At 55.9% G+C, this 22,106-nt stretch overlaps 1 protein-coding gene across 1 annotated transcript in view; it reads left to right on the top strand.

The window, feature by feature from the left end:
* The window catches only part of DDI2 (DDI proteasomal shuttling factor 2), a 48,783-nt gene extending 27,658 nt beyond the window's left edge, over nt 1–21,125 (top strand). The window contains exons 3-10 of the mRNA XM_077260433.1: nt 925–1,149; nt 1,220–1,346; nt 1,902–2,029; nt 2,104–2,232; nt 3,007–3,110; nt 4,340–4,532; nt 10,536–10,594; nt 19,610–21,125. Coding sequence (XP_077116548.1) covers nt 925–1,149; nt 1,220–1,346; nt 1,902–2,029; nt 2,104–2,232; nt 3,007–3,110; nt 4,340–4,532; nt 10,536–10,552 — 923 coding nt within the window. The 3' untranslated portion in view covers nt 10,553–10,594; nt 19,610–21,125. The remainder of the gene's footprint in view (nt 1–924; nt 1,150–1,219; nt 1,347–1,901; nt 2,030–2,103; nt 2,233–3,006; nt 3,111–4,339; nt 4,533–10,535; nt 10,595–19,609) is intronic.
* Nucleotides 21,126–22,106: the final 981 nt, after the last annotated feature.

Raw genomic sequence — 22,106 nt, 5'->3', positions numbered from 1 at the left:
AGGTTTCCAGCCCGTCACATCAATAATAATAAATCACTTGGCACTCAGAGGGTTTTTTTCAAGATGAAAGGTGAACATCCCATTTATTTGTGCATCCAGTTCAAAGATTTAAACGTTTTCGGTCAAATCACAAGACCTTCATCAGAAATATCCTTTACAAAACTGGAAGCAATATAACAAGGGAGTATGTGAGCCTAGGTAGCCCGGGATGGAGAGTGCACCTGGAGCGTCTCAGAGATCCTGGATCAATCAACTTGAGGAGAAGCGCTAAAGAAAAGGCGTATGTACGCCGATATGGATGGCGCTTGAAATACCAGGTCCGTGGCGCCGTGTAGGGTGCTCCCAGGGGCTGCCCCTGGGAGCACCCTACACGGCGCCACGGACCTGGTATTTCAAGCGCCATCCATATCGGCGTACATACGCCTTTTCTTTAGCGCTTCTCCTCAAGTTGATTGATCCAGGATCTCTGAGACGCTCCAGGTCCACTCTCCATCCCGGGCTACCTAGGCTCACATACTCCCTTGTTATATTGCTTCCAGTTTTGTAAAGGATATTTCTGATGAAGGTCTTGTGATTTGACCGAAAACGTTTAAATCTTTGAACTGGATGCACAAATAAATGGGATGTTCACCTTTCATCTTGAAAAAAACCCTCTGAGTGCCAAGTGATTTATCATTACAGATGTTAAGTTACTGCCAGTCACACATTCATACCTATACATATTTCACCACACTCTCCCTGCAGGCTGTTCTCTCTTATCAGCTCTGGAGGTGACTGGAGCAGAGATTGCTGTCAGTTGTCTTCTCCCTGTCACGGGTGTCATGGCGGCTGGTGGGCCGCTCTCCCTGCAGGCTGTTGCCTCTGTTATCAGCTTTGGTGTCGCCCCCTAGTGGTCGCCCCGCTGACTTTTGTTCCTCTCCGCAGGTTTGCCCCGGATAGATTTCAGTAGCATTGCTGTTCCCGGGACCTCCAGGCCGCCCGCTGCGCCCCCCCAGCCCCGGCCGCCGGCTCCGGACTCCACGTCCTTCCCTCAGGGGCTGGATAACCCGGCTCTGCTGCGGGAGATGCTGCTTGCCAATCCCCACGAGCTCTCGCTGCTGAAGGAGCGCAATCCTCCCCTGGCGGAGGCGCTGCTGAGCCAGGACCTGGGTAGGTAGTGCTGCCCCCTCCTGGCGCTGCCGGCAGCGGACCCCTCATGCCTCACTTTGTTTCCTTACAGAAAAATTCACCAAAGTTCTGGTGGAGCAGCAGCAGGAGCGGGCGCGGCGGGAGCAGGAGCGGATCAGACTCTTCTCCGCGGACCCCTTTGATCTGGAGGCTCAGGCTAAGATAGAGGAAGACATCAGGTGCGGCCCCTGGGGGTCCTTGTGCTCGGCTATTGTCTCACTGTTATCCAGCAGCATATGTCCGCGCTGCCGACCTCGGGATCTGTAGGAACGCATTACAACGTGATGATGGCTGGCCACCAGCTGCTCGGACACTACTGCTCCCAGCATGCACTGGCTGCTGCAGACTAGGAGTGATTGTGGCGCTCTCCTGCTGATCCTATGTCCTGTAGTGTTCTCTAGTCACACCCAAAGCTGCTGTGCGGCCAGTGTATGCAGTGATTGATTGTACACCCTCTCCTGCTGATCCTATGTCTGGTAATGTTCTCTAGTCACCCCCGGAGCTGCTGTGCGGCCAGTGTATGCAGTGGGTGATTGTGCACGCTCTCCTGCTGATCCTATGTCCTGTAGTGTTCTCTAGTCACCCCCGGAACTGCTGTGCCACCAGTGTATGCAGTGGGTGATTGTGCACGCTCTCCTGCTGATCCTATGTCCTGTAGTGTTCTCTAGTCACCCCAGGAGCTGCTGTGCGGCCAGTGTATGCAGTGGGTGATAGTAGCGCCTCCTTTCCCTCAGGCAGCAGAACATTGAGGAGAACATGACCATCGCCATGGAGGAGGCCCCGGAGAGCTTCGGCCAGGTGGTGATGCTCTACATCAACTGCAAGGTGAATGGCTACCCAGTGAAGGCCTTCGTGGACTCAGGTGCGGACGTTCGGCTCTCGGGGGGCTGCGGGGCTCACGCTGCGGGGGCTCAATCTCCCATGCTCTCCTTACAGGAGCGCAGATGACCATAATGAGCCAGGCCTGTGCCGAGCGCTGCCATATCATGAGGCTGGTGGACAGGAGGTGGGCCGGCATCGCCAAGGGGGTCGGCACTCAGAAGATCATCGGCAGAGTGCACCTAGGTGAGTCCTTCCATCACCGCCCGCAAGGAATGGCCGTCTTCACCTAGTAGTCCCCCACCACTGGTTAATGGACCCTGACAGCTGTTGCATCAGCCCCCCGCAAGGAGAACCGGCCCCTGGCTCTGACGTTTCCACCAGGCTGTCCGGTCAACATGCTGCTCAGGTGACTAGTCCAAAATGTCGGTCCCTGTACGCCTGATGGGTACATCACCATACTTCTGGGGGGCTCTGGCCGCCATGTCTGCAGGGCACCTCGTCTGGGGGCGCGGGGCACCTCATCTGTGGGCTCTGGCCGCCTCGTCTGCGGGGCACCTCGTCTGGGGGATCGGGGCACCTCGTCTGTGGGCTCTGGCCCCTTCGTCTGCGGGGCACCTCGTCTGGGGGCTCTGGCGGGCTCCTCTGCAGGACACCTTGTCTATTGGCTCTGGCCACCTCGTCTGGGGGCACCTCGTCTGTGGGCTCTGGACGGCTCCTCTGCAGGGCACCTCGTCTGCAGGGCACCTTGTTTGGGGGCTCTGGCCGCCTCGTCTGTGGGGGGCGCTGACCGTCACGTCTGCGGGGCGCCTCGTCTTCGGGGCATCTCATCTGGGAGCTCTGGCCGCTTCGTCTGTGGGCCACCTCGTTTGGGGGATCCGGTTGCCTCGTCTGGGGGGCACCTTGTCTGGGGGGCGTGGACCATCACATCTGCGGGGCACCTCGTCTAGGGCTCTGGCCGCCTCGTCTGGGGGCGCGGTGATCCGATCTGTGGTGTGATCAGTGTCTTCTATGTTGCAGCTCAGGTGCAGATCGAGGGAGACTTCCTGCCCTGCTCCTTCTCCATCTTGGAGGAGCAGCCCATGGACATGCTGCTCGGCCTGGACATGTTGAAGCGACATCAGGTATTTCCATCCCGGCGGAGGTGACTCCCAACACGGGAAGGAGACCATCAGATTGTAGCCACAAAGCTGCAGCCTCCCCGGGGCCACCTCTGTAGTAGCTGCTCTGCAGCACGCGGCCTCTACGCCTGCAGACCCCTGCTGATCCTCGCCATAAACCTTCTTAAATTCTGCCGCCCTAAGATGAGACCCCAGTGCTGCCTGTCGGACTCCCAGCAATCTCATACTGACAGATTATCAGCATCTAAGTAGCAGATAACACCTTTAACAGCGGAGATGGTGCAGATGCGTGGCCTTAGGGTACCGTCACACATTGAAATTTCCATCGCTACGACGTTACGATTCGTGACGTTCTAGCGATATCGTTACGATATCGCTGTGTCTGACACGCTACTGCGATCAGACACCCTGCTGAGAATCGTACGTCGTAGCAGATCGTTTGGAACTTTCTTTCGTCGCTTGATCACCCGCTGACATCGCTGGATCGTTGTGTGTGACAGCGATCCAGCGATGTGTTCGCTTGTAACCAGGGTAAACATCGGGTAACTAAGCGCAGGGCCGCGCTTAGTAACCCGATGTTTACCCTGGTTACAAGCGTAAACGTAAAAAAACAAACCGTACATACTCACCCGTCGGTGTCCTTCAGGTCCCTTGCCGTCTGCTTCCTGCTCTGAGTGCCGGCCGGAAAGTGAGAGCAGATCACAGCGGTGCTGCGCTCTGCTCTCACTGTACGGCTGCACTCAGAGCAGGAAGCAGACGGCAAGGGACCTGAAGGACACCGACGGGTGAGTATGTACTGTTTGTTTTTTTACGTTTACGCTGGTAACCAGGGTAAACATCGGGTTACTAAGCGCGGCCCTGCGCTTAGTTACCCGATGTTTACCCTGGTTACCCGGGGACTTCGGCATCGCTCCAGCGCCGTGATTGCAACGTGTGACCGCAGTCTACGACGCTGGAGCGATGATTATACGACGCTGCGACGTCACGAATCGTGCCGTCGCAGCGATGAAAATTTCAATGTGTGACGGTACCCTTACTCTCCGGAGCTGCACTCACCACTCCGCAGCGTGTTCCCTTCTTGCTCTGTCCTCATTGCTGCCCTCGGTATTAGAGGACCCCGCTCAGATGTTGGGGAGCTCGCCATCTACCAGCTTGCTGACTGTTTCCAGTAATGAAGCCATAGTAGTGAGTGCAGCCGAGCCGCTCGGTGCTGAGGTGTTGTCTCCCCACAGTGCTCCATAGACCTGGAGAAGAATGTCTTAGTTATTGGCACCACGGGCACGCGCACCAGCTTCCTCCCTGAGGGCGAGCTCCCGGAGTGTGCCCGGCTGGCATATGGCCCAGGAACGGAGGACATCATCCGCCCCGAGGACATTGCAGACCAGGAGCTCGCAGAAGTATTGCAGAAGTCTGCCGAGGAAGCAGGTACGTCGCATGTCCGAGGCATGCTGTGTGGAGTGGGCACATGTCCGAGGCATGCTGTGTGGAGTGGGCGGGTGTCCGTGGAGTGGGCGCATGTCCGTGGTGTACTGTGTGGAGTTGGCGTGTCCGTAGCGTGCTGTGTGGAGTGGGCGCGTCTCCGTGGCATGCTGTGTGGAGTGGGCACGTGTCTGGCGTGCTGTGTGAAGAGGGCGCGTGTCCGTGGGGTGCTGTGGAGTGGGCGCGTGTCCGTGGGGTGCTGTGTGTGTGGAGTGGGCACGTGTCTGTGGCATGCTGTGTGGAGTGGGCGCGTGTTCTGCGTGGCGTGCTGTGTGGAGTGGGCGCGTGTCCGTAGGGTGCTATGTGAAGTGGGCGCGTGTCTGTGGCGTGCTGTGTGGAGTGGGCACGTGTCTGTGGCGTGCTGTGTGGAGTGGGCGCGTGTCTGTGCCGTGCTGTGTGAAGTGGGCGCATGTCCGTGGGGTGCTGTGTGGAGTGGGCACGTGTCTGTGGCATGCTGTGTGGAGTGGGCGCGTGTTCTGCGTGGCGTGCTGTGTGGAGTGGGCACGTGTCCGTGGGGTGCTGTGTGGAGTGGGCACGTGTCCGTGGCGTGCTGTGTGGAGTGGGCGCGTGTCCGTGGGGTGCTGTGTGGAGTGGGCACGTGTCTGTGGCGTGCTGTGTGGAGTGGGCGCGTGTTCTGCGTGGGGTGCTGTGTGGAGTGGGCGCGTGTCTGTGGGGTGCTGTGTGGAGTGGGCGCGTGTCTGTGGGGTGCTGTGAAGTGGGCGCGTGTCTGTAGCGTGCTGTGTGGAGTGGGCGCGTGTCCGTGGGGTGCTGTGTGGAGTGGGCGCGTGTCTGTGGCATGCTGTGTGGAGTGGGCGCGTGTCCGTGGCGTGCTGCGTGGAGTGGGCGCGTGTCCGTGGCGTGCTGCGTGGAGTGGGCGCGTGTCTGTGGGGTGCTGTGTGGAGTGGGCGTGTGTCTGTGGCGTGCTGTGTGGAGTGGGCGCGTGTTCTGCGTGGGGTGCTGTGGAGTGGGCGCGTGTTCTGCGTGGGGTGCTGTGGAGTGGGCGCGTGTTCTGCGTGGGGTGCTGTGTGGAGTGGGCGCGTGTCTGGGGTGCTGTGTGGAGTGGGCGCGTGTCTGGGGTGCTGTGTGGAGTGGGCGCGTGTCTGGGGTGCTGTGTGGAGTGGGCGCGTGTCTGTGGGGTGCTGTGTGGAGTGGGCGCGTGTCAGTGGCGTGCTGTGTGGAGTGGGCGCGTGTCTGTGGCGTGCTGTGTGGAGTGGGCGCGTGTCCGTGGGGTGCTGTGTGGAGTGGGCGCGTGTCCGTGGGGTGCTGTGTGGAGTGGGCACGTGTCTGTGGCATACTGTGTGGAGTGGGCGCATGTTCTGCGTGGCGTGCTGTGTGGAGTGGGCGCGTGTCCGTAGGGTGCTGTGTGAAGTGGGCGCGTGTCTGTGGCGTGCTGTGTGGAGTGGGCGCGTGTCTGTGGCGTACTGTGTGGAGTGGGCGCGTGTTCTGCGTGGCGTGCTGTGTGGAGTGGGCGCGTGTCTGTGCCGTGCTGTGTGGAGTGGGCGCGTGTCTGGCGTGCTGTGTGAAGTGGGCGCATGTCCGTGGGGTGCTGTGTGGAGTGGGCATGTGTCTGTGGCATGCTGTGTGGAGTGGGCGCGTGTTCTGCGTGGCGTGCTGTGTGGAGTGGGCGCGTGTCCTTGGGGTGCTGTGTGGAGTGGGCACGTGTCCGTGGCGTGCTGTGTGGAGTGGGCGCGTGTTCTGCGTGGGGTGCTGTGTGGAGTGGGCGCGTGTCTGTGGGGTGCTGTGTGGAGTGGGCGCGTGTCCATAGCGAGCTGTGTGGAGTGGGAGCGTGTCCGTGGGGTGCTGTGTGGAGTGGGCACGTGTCTGTGGCATGCTGTGTGGAGTGGGCGCGTGTTCTGCGTGGCGTGCTGTGTGGAGTGTGCGCGTGTCCGTGGGGTGCTGTGTGGAGTGGGCACGTGTCCGTGGCGTGCTGTGTGGAGTGGGCACGTGTCTGTGGCGTGCTGTGTGGAGTGGGCGCGTGTTCTGCGTGGGGTGCTGTGTGGAGTGGGCGCGTGTCTGTGGGGTGCTGTGTGGAGTGGGCGCGTGTCCATAGCGAGCTGTGTGGAGTGGGCGCGTGTCCGTGGGGTGCTGTGTGGAGTGGGCGCGTGTCTGTGGCATGCTGTGTGGAGTGGGAGCGTGTCCGTGGCGTGCTGCATGGAGTGGGCGCGTGTCCGTGGCGTGCTGCGTGGAGTGGGCGCGTGTCTGTGGGGTGCTGTGGAGTGGGCGCGTGTCTGTAGCGTGCTGTGTGGAGTGGGTGCGTGTCCGTGGGGTGCTGTGTGGAGTGGGCGCGTGTCTGTGGCATGCTGTGTGGAGTGGGCGCGTGTCCGTGGCGTGGGCGCGTGTCCGTGGCGTGCTGCGTGGAGTGGGCGCGTGTCTGTGGGGTGCTGTGTGGAGTGGGCGCGTGTCTGTGGCGTGCTGTGTGGAGTGGGCGCGTGTTCTGCTTGGGGTGCTGTGTGGAGTGGGCGTGTGTCTGTGGCGTGCTGTGTGGAGTGGGCGCGTGTTCTGCGTGGGTTGCTGTGGAGTGGGCGCGTGTTCTGCGTGGGGTGCTGTGTGGAGTGGGCGCATGTCTGGGGTGCTGTGTGGAGTGGGCGCGTGTCTGGGGTGCTGTGTGGAGTGGGCGCGTGTCTGGGGTGCTGTGTGGAGTGGGCGCGTGTCTGTGGGGTGCTGTGTGGAGTGGGCGCGTGTCAGTGGCGTGCTGTGTGGAGTGGGCGCGTGTCTGTGGCGTGCTGTGTGGAGTGGGCGCGTGTCCGTGGGGTGCTGTGTGGAGTGGGCGCGTGTCCGTGGGGTGCTGTGTGGAGTGGGCGCGTGTCCGTGGGGTGCTGTGTGGAGTGGGCACGTGTCTGTGGCGTGCTGTGTGGAGTGGGCGCGTGTTCTGCGTGGCGTGCTGTGTGGAGTGGGCGCGTGTCCGTGGGGTGCTGTGTGGAGTGGGCACGTGTCCGTGGCGTGCTGTGTGGAGTGGGCGTGTGTCCGTGGGGTGCTGTGTAGAGTGGGCACGTGTCTGTGGCGTGCTGTGTGGAGTGGGCGCGTGTTCTGCGTGGGGTGCTGTGTGGAGTGGGCGCGTGTCTGTGGGGTGCTGTGTGGAGTGGGCGCGTGTCCATAGCGAGCTGTGTGGAGTGGGCGCGTGTCCGTGGGGTGCTGTGTGGAGTGGGCGCGTGTCTGTGGCATGCTGTGTGGAGTGGGAGCGTGTCCGTGGCGTGCTGCGTGGAGTGGGCGCGTGTCTGTGGGGTGCTGTGGAGTGGGCGCGTGTCTGTAGCGTGCTGTGTGGAGTGGGCGCGTGTCCGTGGGGTGCTGTGTGGAGTGGGCGCGTGTCTGTGGCATGCTGTGTGGAGTGGGCGCGTGTCCGTGGCGTGCTGCGTGGAGTGGGCGCGTGTCCGTGGCGTGCTGCGTGGAGTGGGCGTGTGTCTGTGGGGTGCTGTGTGGAGTGGGCGCGTGTCTGTGGCGTGCTGTGTGGAGTGGGCGCGTGTTCTGCGTGGGGTGCTGAGGAGTGGGCGCGTGTTCTGCGTGGGGTGCTGTGTGGAGTGGGCGCGTGTCTGGGGTGCTGTGTGGAGTGGGCGCGTGTCTGGGGTGCTGTGTGGAGTGGGCGCGTGTCCGTAGGGTGCTGTGTGAAGTGGGCGCGTGTCTGTGGCGTGCTGTGTGGAGTGGGCGCGTGTCTGTGGCGTGCTGTGTGGAGTGGGCGCGTGTCTGTGCCGTGCTGTGTGGAGTGGGCGCGTGTCTGGCGTGCTGTGTGAAGTGGGCGCATGTCCGTGGGGTGCTGTGTGGAGTGGGCACGTGTCTGTGGCATGCTGTGTGGAGTGGGTGCGTGTTCTGCGTGGCGTGCTGTGTGGAGTGGGCGTGTGTCCGTGGGGTGCTGTGTGGAGTGGGCACGTGTCCGTGGCGTGCTGTGTGGAGTGGGCGTGTGTCTGTGGGGTGCTGTGTGGAGTGGGCGCGTGTCCATAGCGAGCTGTGTGGAGTGGGCGCGTGTCCGTGGGGTGCTGTGTGGAGTGGGCACGTGTCTGTGGCATGCTGTGTGGAGTGGGCGCGTGTTCTGCGTGGCGTGCTGTGTGGAGTGGGCGCGTGTCCGTAGGGTGCTGTGTGAAGTGGGCGCGTGTCTGTGGCGTGCTGTGTGGAGTGGGCGCGTGTCTGTGGCGTGCTGTGTGGAGTGGGCGCGTGTCTGTGCCGTGCTGTGTGGAGTGGGCGCGTGTCTGGCGTGCTGTGTGAAGTGGGCGCATGTCCGTGGGGTGCTGTGTGGAGTGGGCACGTGTCTGTGGCATGCTGTGTGGAGTGGGCGCGTGTTCTGCGTGGGGTGCTGTGTGGAGTGGGCGCGTGTCTGGGGTGCTGTGTGAAGTGGGCGCATGTCCGTGGGGTGCTGTGTGGAGTGGGCACGTGTCTGTGGCATGCTGTGTGGAGTGGGCGCATGTTCTGCGTGGCGTGCTGTGTGCAGTGGGCGCGTGTCCGTGGGGTGCTGTGTGGAGTGGGCACGTGTCCGTGGCGTGCTGTGTGGAGTGGGCGTGTGTCCGTGGGGTGCTATGTGGAGTGGGCACGTGTCTGTGGCGTGCTGTGTGGAGTGGGCGCGTGTTCTGCGTGGGGTGCTGTGTGGAGTGGGCGCGTGTCTGGGGTGCTGTGTGGAGTGGGCGCGTGTCCATAGCGAGCTGTGTGGAGTGGGCGCGTGTCCGTGGGGTGCTGTGTGGAGTGGGCACGTGTCTGTGGCATGCTGTGTGGAGTGGGCGCGTGTTCTGCGTGGCGTGCTGTGTGGAGTGGGCGCGTGTCCGTGGGGTGCTGTGTGGAGTGGGCACGTGTCCGTGGCGTGCTGTGTGGAGTGGGCGTGTGTCCGTGGGGTGCTGTGTGGAGTGGGCACGTGTCTGTGGCGTGCTGTGTGGAGTGGGCGCGTGTTCTGCGTGGGGTGCTGTGTGGAGTGGGCGCGTGTCCATAGCGAGCTGTGTGGAGTGGGCGCGTGTCCGTGGGGTGCTGTGTGGAGTGGGCGCGTGTCTGTGGCATGCTGTGTGGAGTGGGAGCGTGTCCGTGGCGTGCTGCGTGGAGTGGGCGCGTGTCCGTGGCGTGCTGCGTGGAGTGGGCGCGTGTCTGTGGGGTGCTGTGGAGTGGGCGTTTGTCTGTGGCGTGCTGTGTGGAGTGGGCGCGTGTTCTGCGTGGGGTGCTGTGTGGAGTGGGCGCGTGTCTGTGGCGTGCTGTGTGGAGTGGGCGCGTGTTCTGCGTGGGGTGCTGTGGAGTGGGCGCGTGTTCTGCGTGGGGTGCTGTGTGGAGTGGGCGCGTGTCTGTGGGGTGCTGTGTGGAGTGGGCGCGTGTTCTGCGTGGGGTGCTGAGGAGTGGGCGCGTGTTCTGCGTGGGGTGCTGTGTGGAGTGGGCGCGTGTCTGGGGTGCTGTGTGGAGTGGGCGCGTGTCTGTGGGGTGCTGTGTGGAGTGGGCGCGTGTCTGGGGTGCTGTATGGAGTGGGCGCGTGTCTGTGGGGTGCTGTGTGGAGTGGGCGCGTGTCTGTGGGGTGCTGTGTGGAGTGGGCGCGTGTCTGGGGTGCTGTGTGGAGTGGGCGCGTGTCTGTGGCGTGGTGTGTGGAGTGGGCGTGTGTCCGTGGGGTGCTGTGTGGAGTGGGCGCGTGTCCGTGGGGTGCTGTGTGGAGTGGGCGCGTGTCTGTGGAATGCTGTGTGGAGTGGGCACGAAATGTTGGCTGGCCTGTGTCCTGCAGTGTAAAGAATGGTGGCCTAGATGTCGGCTTACACGCAGGTTGTAGGTGACGAGGAGAATGAAAACCTCCGTTCTTTACACTGCAGGCTGCGTCCCAAGAACCAGCAATGTCTGCTCACGTAATGACGGACTCCCTATAATGAGCCGCACAGCGTCCTGTACTTCCCCCGCAGCATGGCGGCTCGTGGCCAGGTGGCTTCCTGGGGTTTGTGACTAACTGCACGCAGCTCGTTGTGTTCTCCTAATATCGTTTGCTGTTTTGTCTCCTAATCCTCACAGACCAACAGAACCCGTGATGCATGTGTGTGTAGTCTGCCGCCGGAGGGGCCGCACCGCAGGTAATCCCACCGCATAGACTCAGGATCCCTCCTAATAATCTGATAGATAGGAGGCATTCTCAGTGATGTCACCGCTGATCTCTGGTGATGGATAGGAGGCATTGTCAGTGATGTCACCTCTGATCTCTGGTGATGGATAGGAGGCATTCTCATTGATGTCACCGTTGATCTCTAGTGATGGATAGGAGGCATTCTCAGTGATGTCACCTCTGATCTCAAGTGATGGATGGAAGGCATTCTCAGTGATGTCACCTCTGATATCTAGTGATGGATAGGAGGCATTCTCAGTGATGTCACCTCTGATCTCTGGTGATGGATAGGAGGCATTCTCAGTGATGTCACCTCTGATATCTAGTGATGGATAGGAGGCATTCTCAGTGATGTCACCGCTGATCTCTAGTGATGGATAGGAGGCATTCTCAGTGATGTCACCTCTGATCTCTAGTGATGGATAGGAGGCATTCTCAGTGATGTCACCTCTGATATCTAGTGATGGATAGGAGGCATTCTCAGTGATGTCACCGCTGATCTCTGGTGATGGATAGGAGGCATTCTCAGTGATGTCACCTGATCTCTAGTGATGGATTGGAGGCATTCTCAGTGATGTCACCTCTGATCTCTGGTGATGGATAGGAGGCATTCTCAGTGATGTCACAGCTGATCTCTAGTGATGGATAGGAGGCATTCTCAGTGATGTCACTGCTGATCTCTAGAGATGGATAGGAGGCATTGTCAGTGATGTCACCTCTGATCTCTAGTGATGGATGGGAGGCATTCTCAGTGATGTCACCGCTGATCTCTAGTGATGGATAGGAGACATTCTCAGTGATGTCACCTCTGATCTCGGGTGATGGATAGGAGGCATTCTCAGTGATGTCACCGCTAATCTCTGGTGATGGATAGGAGGCATTCTCAGTGATGTCACCTCTGATCACTGGTGATGGATAGGAGGCATTCTCAGTGATGTCACCCCTGATCTCTGGTGATGGATAGGAGGCATTCTCAGTGATGTCACAGCTGATCTCTAGTGATGGATAGGAGGCATTCTCAGTGATGTCACCTCTGATCTCTAGTGATGGATTGGAGGCATTCTCAGTGATGTCACCGCTGATCTCTGGTGATGGATAGGAGGCATTCTCAGTGATGTCACCTCTGATCTCTGGTGATGGATAGGAGGCATTCTCAGTGATGTCACCACTGATCTCTAGTGATGGATAGGAGGCATTCTCAGTGATATCACCGCTGATCTCTGGTGATGGATAGGAGGCATCCTCAGTGATGTCACCTCTGATCTCTGGTGATGGATAGGAGGCATTCTCAGTGATGTCACCTCTGATCTCTAGTGATGGATAGGAGGCATTCTCAGTGATGTCACCTCTGATCTCTGGTGATGGATAGGAGGCATTCTCAGTGATGTCACTGCTGATGTCTAGTGATGGATAGGAGGCATTCTCAGTGATGTCACCTCTGATCTCGGGTGATGGATAGGAGGCATTCTCAGTGATGTCACCGCTGATCTCTGGTGATGGATAGGAGGCATTCTCAGTGATGTCACCTCTGATCACTGGTGATGGATAGGAGGCATTCTCAGTGATGTCACCCCTGATCTCTGGTGATGGATAGGAGGCATTCTCAGTGATGTCACCTCTGATCTCTGGTGATGGATAGGAGGCATTCTCATTGATGTCACCGTTGATCTCTAGTGATGGATAGGAGGCATTCTCAGTGATGTCACCTCTGATCTCAAGTGATGGATGGAAGGCATTCTCAGTGATGTCACCTCTGATATCTAGTGATGGATAGGAGGCATTCTCAGTGATGTCACCTCTGATCTCTGGTGATGGATAGGAGGCATTCTCAGTGATGTCACCTCTGATATCTAGTGATGGATAGGAGGCATTCTCAGTGATGTCACCGCTGATCTCTAGTGATGGATAGGAGGCATTCTCAGTGATGTCACCTCTGATCTCTAGTGATGGATAGGAGGCATTCTCAGTGATGTCACCTCTGATATCTAGTGATGGATAGGAGGCATTCTCAGTGATGTCACCGCTGATCTCTGGTGATGGATAGGAGGCATTCTCAGTGATGTCACCTGATCTCTAGTGATGGATTGGAGGCATTCTCAGTGATGTCACCTCTGATCTCTGGTGATGGATAGGAGGCATTCTCAGTGATGTCACAGCTGATCTCTAGTGATGGATAGGAGGCATTCTCAGTGATGTCACTGCTGATCTCTAGAGATGGATAGGAGGCATTGTCAGTGATGTCACCTCTGATCTCTAGTGATGGATGGGAGGCATTCTCAGTGATGTCACCGCTGATCTCTAGTGATGGATAGGAGACATTCTCAGTGATGTCACCTCTGATCTCGGGTGATGGATAGGAGGCATTCTCAGTGATGTCACCGCTAATCTCTGGTGATGGATAGGAGGCATTCTCAGTGATGTCACCTCTGATCACTGGTGATGGATAGGAGGCATTCTCAGTGATGTCACCCCTGATCTCTGGTGATGGATAGGAGGCATTCTCAGTGATGTCACAGCTGATCTCTAGTGATGGATAGGAGGCATTCTCAGTGATGTCACCTCTGATCTCTAGTGATGGATTGGAGGCATTCTCAGTGATGTCACCGCTGATCTCTGGTGATGGATAGGAGGCATTCTCAGTGATGTCACCTCTGATCTCTGGTGATGGATAGGAGGCATTCTCAGTGATGTCACCACTGATCTCTAGTGATGGATAGGAGGCATTCTCAGTGATATCACCGCTGATCTCTGGTGATGGATAGGAGGCATCCTCAGTGATGTCACCTCTGATCTCTGGTGATGGATAGGAGGCATTCTCAGTGATGTCACCTCTGATCTCTAGTGATGGATAGGAGGCATTCTCAGTGATGTCACCTCTGATCTCTGGTGATGGATAGGAGGCATTCTCAGTGATGTCACAGCTGATCTCTAGTGATGGATAGGAGGCATTCTCAGTGATGTCACTGCTGATCTCTAGAGATGGATAGGAGGCATTGTCAGTGATGTCACCTCTGATCTCTAGTGATGGATGGGAGGCATTCTCAGTGATGTCACCTCTGATCTCGGGTGATGGATAGGAGGCATTCTCAGTGATGTCACCGCTGTTCTCTGGTGATGGATAGGAGGCATTCTCAGTGATGTCACCTCTGATCACTGGTGATGGATAGGAGGCATTCTCAGTGATGTCACCCCTGATCTCTGGTGATGGATAGGAGGCATTCTCAGTGATGTCACCTCTGATCTCTGGTGATGGATAGGAGGCATTCTCATTGATGTCACCGTTGATCTCTAGTGATGGATAGGAGGCATTCTCAGTGATGTCACCTCTGATCTCGGGTGATGGATGGAAGGCATTCTCAGTGATGTCACCTCTGATATCTAGTGATGGATAGGAGGCATTCTCAGTGATGTCACCTCTGATCTCTGGTGATGGATAGGAGGCATTCTCAGTGATGTCACCTCTGATATCTAGTGATGGATAGGAGGCATTCTCAGTGATGTCACCTCTGATATCTAGTGATGGCTAGGAGGCATTCTCAGTGATGTCACCGCTGATCTCTAGTGATGGATAGGAGGCATTCTCAGTGATGTCACCTCTGATCTCTAGTGATGGATAGGAGGCATTCTCAGTGATGTCACCTCTGATCTCTGGTGATGGATAGGAGGCATTCTCAATGATGTCACCTGATCTCTAGTGATGGATTGGAGGCACTCTCAGTGATGTCACCTCTGATCTCTGGTGATGGATAGGAGGCATTCTCAGTGATGTCACAGCTGATCTCTAGTGATGGATAGGAGGCATTCTCAGTGATGTCACTGCTGATCTCTAGAGATGGATAGGAGGCATTCTCAGTGATGTCACCTCTGATCACTGGTGATGGATAGGAGGCATTCTCAGTGATGTCACCCCTGATCTCTGGTGATGGATAGGAGGCATTCTCAGTGATGTCACCTCTGATCTCTGGTGATGGATAGGAGGCATTCTCAGTGATGTCACCACTAATCTCTAGTGATGGATAGGAGGCATTCTCAGTGATGTCACCGCTGATCTCTGTTGATGGATAGGAGGCATTCTCAGTGATGTCACCTCTGATCTCTGGTGATGGATAGGAGGCATTCTCAGTGATGTCACCTCTGATCTCTAGTGATAGGAGGTATTCTCAGTGATGTCACCGCTGATCTCTAGTGATGGATAGGAGGCATTCTCAGTGATGTCACCGCTGATCTCTAGTGATGGATAGGAGGCATTCTCAGTGATGTCACCTCTGATCTCTGGTGATGGATAGGAGGCATTCTCAGTGATGTCACCTCTGAACTCTGGTGATGGATAGGAGGCATTCTCAGTGATGTCACCTCTGATCTCTGGTGATAGATAGGAGGCATTCTCGGTGATGTCACCGCTGATCTCTAGTGATGGATAGGAGGCATTCTCAGTGATGTCACCGCTGATCTCTGGTGATGGATAGGAGGCATTCTCAGTGATGTCACCTGATCTGTAGTGATGGATTCGAGGCATTCTCAGTGATGTCACCTCTGATCTCTGGTGATGGATAGGAGACATTCTCAGTGATGTCACCTGATCTGTAGTGTTGGATTCGAGGCATTCTCAGTGATGTCACTGCTGATCTCTGGTGATGGATAGGAGGCATTCTCAGTGATGTCACCTCTGATCTCTAGTGATGGATTGGAAGCATTCTCAGTGATGTCACCGCTGATCTCTAGTGATGGATAGGAGACATTCTCAGTGATGGCACCTCTGATCTCGGGTGATGGATAGGAGGCATTCTCAGTGATGTCACCGCTGATCTCTGGTGATGGATAGGAGGCATTCTCAGTGATGTCACCTCTGATCACTGGTGATGGATAGGAGGCATTCTCAGTGATGTCACCCCTGATCTCTGGTGATGGATAGGAGGCATTCTCAGTGATATCACCGCTGATCTCTGGTGATGGATAGGAGGCATTCTCAGTGATGTCACCTCTGATCTCTGGTGATGGATAGGAGGCATTCTCAGTGATGTCACCTGATCTCTAGTGATAGATAGGAGGTATTCTCAGTGATGTCACCGCTGATCTCTAGTGATGGATAGGAGGCATTCTCAGTGATGTCACCTCTGAACTCTGGTGATGGATAGGAGGCATTCTCAGTGATGTCACCTCTGATCTCTGGTGATAGGAGGCATTCTCAGTGATGTCACCTCTGATCTCTGGTTATGGATAGGAGGCATTCTCAGTGATGTCACAGCTGATCTCTAGTGATGGATAGGAGGCATTCTCAGTGATGTCACTGCTGATCTCTAGTGATGGATAGGAGGCATTCTCAGTGATGTCACCTCTGATCTCTAGTGATGGATTGGAGGCATTCTCAGTGATGTCACCGCTGATCTCTAGTGATGGATAGGAGACATTCTCAGTGATGTCACCTCTGATCTCGGGTGATGGATAGGAGGCATTCTCAGTGATGTCACCGCTGATCTCTGGCTGGTGATGGATAGGAGGCATTCTCAGTGATGTCACCTGATCTCTAGTGATGGATTGGAGGCATTCTCAGTGATGTCACCTCTGATCTCTGGTGATGGATAGGAGGCATTCTCAGTGATGTCACAGCTGATCTCTAGTGATGGATAGGAGGCATTCTCAGTGATGTCACTGCTGATCTCTAGTGATGGATAGGAGGCATTCTCAGTGATGTCACCTCTGATCTCTAGTGATGGATTGGAGGCATTCTCAGTGATGTCACCGCTGATCTCTGGTGATGGATAGGAGGCATTCTCAGTGATGTCACCTCTGATCACTGGTGATGGATAGGAGGCATTCTCAGTGATGTCACCCCTGATCTCTGGTGATGGATAGGAGGCATTCTCAGTGATGTCACCTCTGATCTCTGGTGATGGATAGGAGGCATTCTCAGTGATGTCACCTGATCTCTAGTGATGGATTGGAGGCATTCTCAGTGATGTCACCTCTGATCTCTGGTGATGGATAGGAGGCATTCTTAGTGATGTCACCCCTGATCTCTAGTGATGGATAGGAGGCATTCTCAGTGATGTCACCTCTGATCTCTGGTGATGGATAGGAGGCATTCTCAGTGATGTCACCTGATCTCTAGTGATGGATTGGAGGCATTCTCAGTGATGTCACCTCTGATCTCTGGTGATGGATAGGAGGCATTCTCAGTGATGTCACCTCTGATCTCTGGTGATGGATAGGAGGCATTCTCAGTGATGTCACCTGATCTCTAGTGATGCATTGGAGGCATTCTCAGTGATGTCACCTCTGATCTCTGGTGATGGATAGGAGGCATTCTCAGTGATGTCACAGCTGATCTCTAGTGATGGATAGGAGGCATTCTCAGTGATGTCACTGCTGATCTCTAGTGATAGATAGGAGGCATTCTCAGTGATGTCACCTCTGATCTCGGGTGATGGATAGGAGGCATTCTCAGTGATGTCACCGCTGATCTCTGGTGATGGATAGGAGGCATTCTCAGTGATGTCACCTCTGATCACTGGTGATGGATAGGAGGCATTCTCAGTGATGTCACCCCTGATCTCTGGTGATGGATAGGAGGCATTCTCAGTGATGTCACCTCTGATCTCTGGTGATGGATAGGAGGCATTCTCAGTGATGTCACCACTGATCTCTAGTGATGGATAGGAGGCATTCTCAGTGATGTCACCGCTGATCTCTGTTGATGGATAGGAGGCATTCTCAGTGATGTCACCGCTGATCTCTAGTGATGGATAGGAGGCATTCTCAGTGATGTCACCTCTGATCTCTAGTGATAGATAGGAGGCATTCTCAGTGATGTCACCGCAGATCTCTAGTGATGGATAGGAGGCATTCTCAGTGATGTCACCGCTGATCTCTGGTGAAGGATAGGAGGCATTCTCAGTGATGTCACCTCTGATCTCTGGTGATGGATAGGAGGCATTCTCAGTGATGTCACAGCTGATCTCTAGTGATGGATAGGAGGCATTCTCAGTGATGTCACTGCTGATCTCTAGTGATGGATAGGAGGCATTCTCAGTGATGTCACCTCTGATCTCTAGTGATGGATTGGAGGCATTCTCAGTGATGTCACCGCTGATCTCTAGTGATGGATAGGAGGCATTCTCAGTGATGTCACCGCTGATCTCTGGTGATGGATAGGAGGCATTCTCAGTGATGTCACCTCTGATCACTGGTGATGGATAGGAGGCATTCTCAGTGATGTCACCCCTGATCTCTGGTGATGGATAGGAGGCATTCTCAGTGATGTCACCTCTGATCTCTGGTGATGGATAGGAGGCATTCTCAGTGATGTCACCACTGATCTCTAGTGATGGATAGGAGGCATTCTCTGTGATATCACCGCTGATCTCTGGTGATGGATTGGAGGCATTCTCAGTGATGTCACCTCTGATCTCTGGTGATGGATGGGAGGCATTCTCAGTGATGTCACCTGATCTCTAGTGATGGATTGGAGGCATTCTCAGTGATGTCACCTCTGATCTCTGGTGATGGATAGGAGGCATTCTCAGTGATGTCACAGCTGATCTCTAGTGATGGATAGGAGGCATTCTCAGTGATGTCACTGCTGATCTCTAGTGATGGATAGGAGGCATTGTCAGTGATGTCACCTCTGATCTCTAGTGATGGATGGGAGGCATTCTCAGTGATGTCACCGCTGATCTCTAGTGATGGATAGGAGACATTCTCAGTGATGTCACCTCTGATCTCGGGTGATGGATAGGAGGCATTCTCAGTGATGTCACCTCTGATCACTGGTGATGGATAGGAGGCATTCTCAGTGATGTCACCGCTGATCTCTGGTGATGGATAGGAGGCATTCTCAGTGATGTCACCTCTGATCTCTGGTGATGGATAGGAGGCATTCTCAGTGATGTCACCTGATCTCTAGTGATGGATTGGAGGCATTCTCAGTGATGTCACCTCTGATCTCTGGTGATGGATAGGAGGCATTCTCAGTGATGTCACAGCTGATCTCTAGTGATGGATAGGAGGCATTCTCAGTGATGTCACCTCTGATCTCTAGTGATGGATTGGAGGCATTCTCAGTGATGTCACCGCTGATCTCTAGTGATGGATAGGAGGCATTCTCAGTGATGTCACCGCTGATCTCTGGTGATGGATAGGAGGCATTCTCAGTGATGTCACCTCTGATCACTGGTGATGGATAGGAGGCATTCTCAGTGATGTCACCTCTGATCTCTGGTGATGGATAGGAGGCATTCTCAGTGATGTCACAGCTGATCTCTAGTGATGGATAGGAGGCATTCTCAGTGATGTCACCTCTGATCTCTAGTGATGGATTGTAGGCATTCTCAGTGATGTCACCGCTGATCTCTGGTGATGGATAGGAGACATTCTCAGTGATGTCACCTCTGATCTCGGGTGATGGATAGGAGGCATTCTCAGTGATGTCACCGCTGATCTCTGGTGATGGATAGGAGGCATTCTCAGTGATGTCACCTCTGATCACTGGTGATGGATAGGAGGCATTCTCAGTGATGTCACCCCTGATCTCTGGTGATGGATAGGAGGCATTCTCAGTGATGTCACCTCTGATCTCTAGTGATAGATAGGAGGTATTCTCAGTGATGTCACCGCTGATCTCTAGTGATGGATAGGAGGCATTCTCAGTGATGTCACCTCTGAACTCTGGTGATGGATAGGAGGCATTCTCAGTGATGTCACCTCTGATCTCTGGTGATAGATAGGAGGCATTCTCAGTGATGTCACCGCTGATCTCTGGTGATGGATAGGAGGCATTCTCAGTGATGTCACCGCTGATCTCTGGTGATGGATAGGAGGTATTCTCAGTGATGTCACCGCTGATCTCTAGTGATGGATAGGAGGCATTCTCAGTGATATCACTGCTGATCTCTATTGACAGATTTGGTTTGGGGGGTCCAGTGTTTCGGGGGACATCGTTTCTTGAGCTCCAGCTGTGATGATTGATTCTTGTTTTTCTGCTTTGCAGCCAAGGAATCTACCTCAGAGGCAGGTCCTACACTGGAGCCAGCGCTGGATGGATCTGACGACCCTGTCCACGCTTCAGACACCATCTCTCTCTCCCCGTCCTGTGCCGCAGACTTTCCCTGTGCAGATGTCTCCTGCAGCGGCAGCTTCCATCCAGGCGGCAGTGGGTGTACGGGTGACGTGTCTGATGCTTTCAGATCTGCAGTCACTGATGACCTCCCAGGAGCACAGTCTTCAGCTTCTCCATCATCATCCTCTGATTGGGGCCCGGGGCCCACACTGACCTCTGCTGCTGATTGCGGCCCAGGGCCCACGCTGACCTCCGATGTTGCAGTTTATCCCCTTCCCCTTGCTGGATCGGTGGCTTATGAGGAATCGGAGTGGGGGCCTCATCCACGGGCCACGCTTCCTCCTTCCAGATCATCCTTGGTGGAAGATGGAGAAGTGACACCAACTCCTTGTGCCATCCCTGAAGACATGATGGAATTGGACACACAAGTAATTCCTGATCTCGATGGCTGCAGATCTGGGGGGATCCTCACTATCCAGGGTCCGGAGTGCCAAAACCTGTCCTGTAACAACCTCCCCCCTAACCCAGAGGGGTCTGACGACGCATGCAGTGTGACCACACAAGACTGCCCAAAGCCCCCGGCCACTTCTGGCCAGGAAGGGGAGGACGGCTGCTTCTCCCTGGCCTCTGCTTTGAAAGAACTCCATAAGTTGGTGGTCATCAGCGGTCAGGGATCTGCTCCCTCCGGAGGTGAGGATGGCGCTCATCGCTCTGGAGCCGATAGTTGTGAATTCAGTCAGGACTTTCATCAGGAATCTGAGCAAAATGGAGACGTGGACAGTGACCTCCATCAGGAGAACGGATCGAGCGGCGCTGAGTGTAACATGGCAGATTCCCCGCGACACTGTTCTAGTGACTGCATGGAGTCGGCATCTATGGGTAGGTCTGCTGATCAGCCCCTGTCTGGCGCTGTGCTGATCCGTGGGGCCACGAGTGTCTCTGGAGACTCAGCAGCAGGGGATGAATGGCTCCCAGGACTAAGCAGGGACCCTGAGCGGGCGGTCCATGAACGGAGCCCCTCTGCGGTGGAGCGCATTGTGGCCGCAGGGTTCACCAGGCCGGATGCCCTTGTAGCCCTGGAAAAAGCTGACGGGGACGTGGAGCTGGCGCTGCTCGCTTTACTCGCCAAGAACATTGTGGTGCCCACCTAAGTGAGGGCGTCTTCCAGCTCGGCCGGACGTGGGAGGAGATCTCCGCTCCTGACAGCCATGTCCGGCAGACAGACAGGACTCGCTCACTGGGGCCGGCAGCCTCCTCTCTGCTGCGCTCTCCCCGAATGTCGTCCTGTGACGAGATCTCGACGGAACTGTCTGTCTGCCTCTCGAGCTGTAGGGGGCAGTGTGTGCAGAAGCCTCCGACCCATAACCAGGCGTTTTCAATCCGTGTCCTGTGACGCCGGAGCTCCGTCTCCTCCGCCCGCTTACATCAAACTAAAGTTTTATGTTTACATCATTGTTTGTTTGTTCGTTTTCTCTGTGTCGCATCCGAAGCTGCAGGCACAATCGCGTGTGATTGTGGGAGCTCAGTGAGGTTACATCAGCAGAATATTAGATGCAGCTCTGGATGTGACCAGAGAAAAAGCTCTAGTATAGCTTCAGGTAAGGTGAGGAAACGACTGAATGATGCATGAGGCAGCATGGACACGTGTGGGGTGGTGCCGCCATCACTGGAATACATAAGAGAAATATCTGACTGCAACTATCCTGCTCCGGAAAACTGCCTCAAATCTCAGCTATTGCTTTCTGTCGTCACCCTCTGGACAGGGGCTCGACAGTCTCCTCCGCACAGGACACTTGTCTTTGTAGGCCTTCATTACATCGTCTGCTATGAGAGCGCGGCTGCCTGCAGCTCTGCGGGTCTCACCTGACGCCATTATCATTCTGCCCCTCCGTCAGCGTCCTTCGTGTGATGGATCCCACCCTGCGTCGTTGTTGAAGTCACGATGCAGATTTGAACAGAGGCTTAGTGATGTTGTAATATTGGTGTGTGCCACCTTTGAGCCCACCACCACTGCTATGAAGACAGTGTTAAGGACAGCCGACTGAGGGGACTGGACATCTTCAGGGTCACACTTGAGTGGAATTGAAGGGCTATCTGCACCCTGCCACTCCGTTCATCTCCTTCCGGCTGCCATGTTGATGCCAGGAGACTAAAGAAAACCAGCCACAAGAATTTTCTCTGGTGGAAACGTCTGCTACTCTGCTGAGATAATGTATCTTGGCTCCATAGTGGCAAGTCAATACAAAGGCTGAGGATCACTGACCCCAAGAGGGAAGAGAAGAACGAGAACTGAGCCCTGAGGAGCCCCGACTACAAGAGGGAAGAGAAGACCCAGAACTGAATGTCACGGATCCCTTCTCCGTGGTGTCACTTATTCGTCACGTGCCTGCTCTCACACGTGACTTGGGGTTGTGCCTGCAAGGGTTAA

This window comes from Ranitomeya variabilis, chromosome 4 (genome assembly GCF_051348905.1).
Source record: "Ranitomeya variabilis isolate aRanVar5 chromosome 4, aRanVar5.hap1, whole genome shotgun sequence".
Lineage (NCBI taxonomy): Eukaryota > Metazoa > Chordata > Amphibia > Anura > Dendrobatidae > Ranitomeya > Ranitomeya variabilis.
This window is presented reverse-complemented; position numbering and strand designations above follow the sequence as displayed.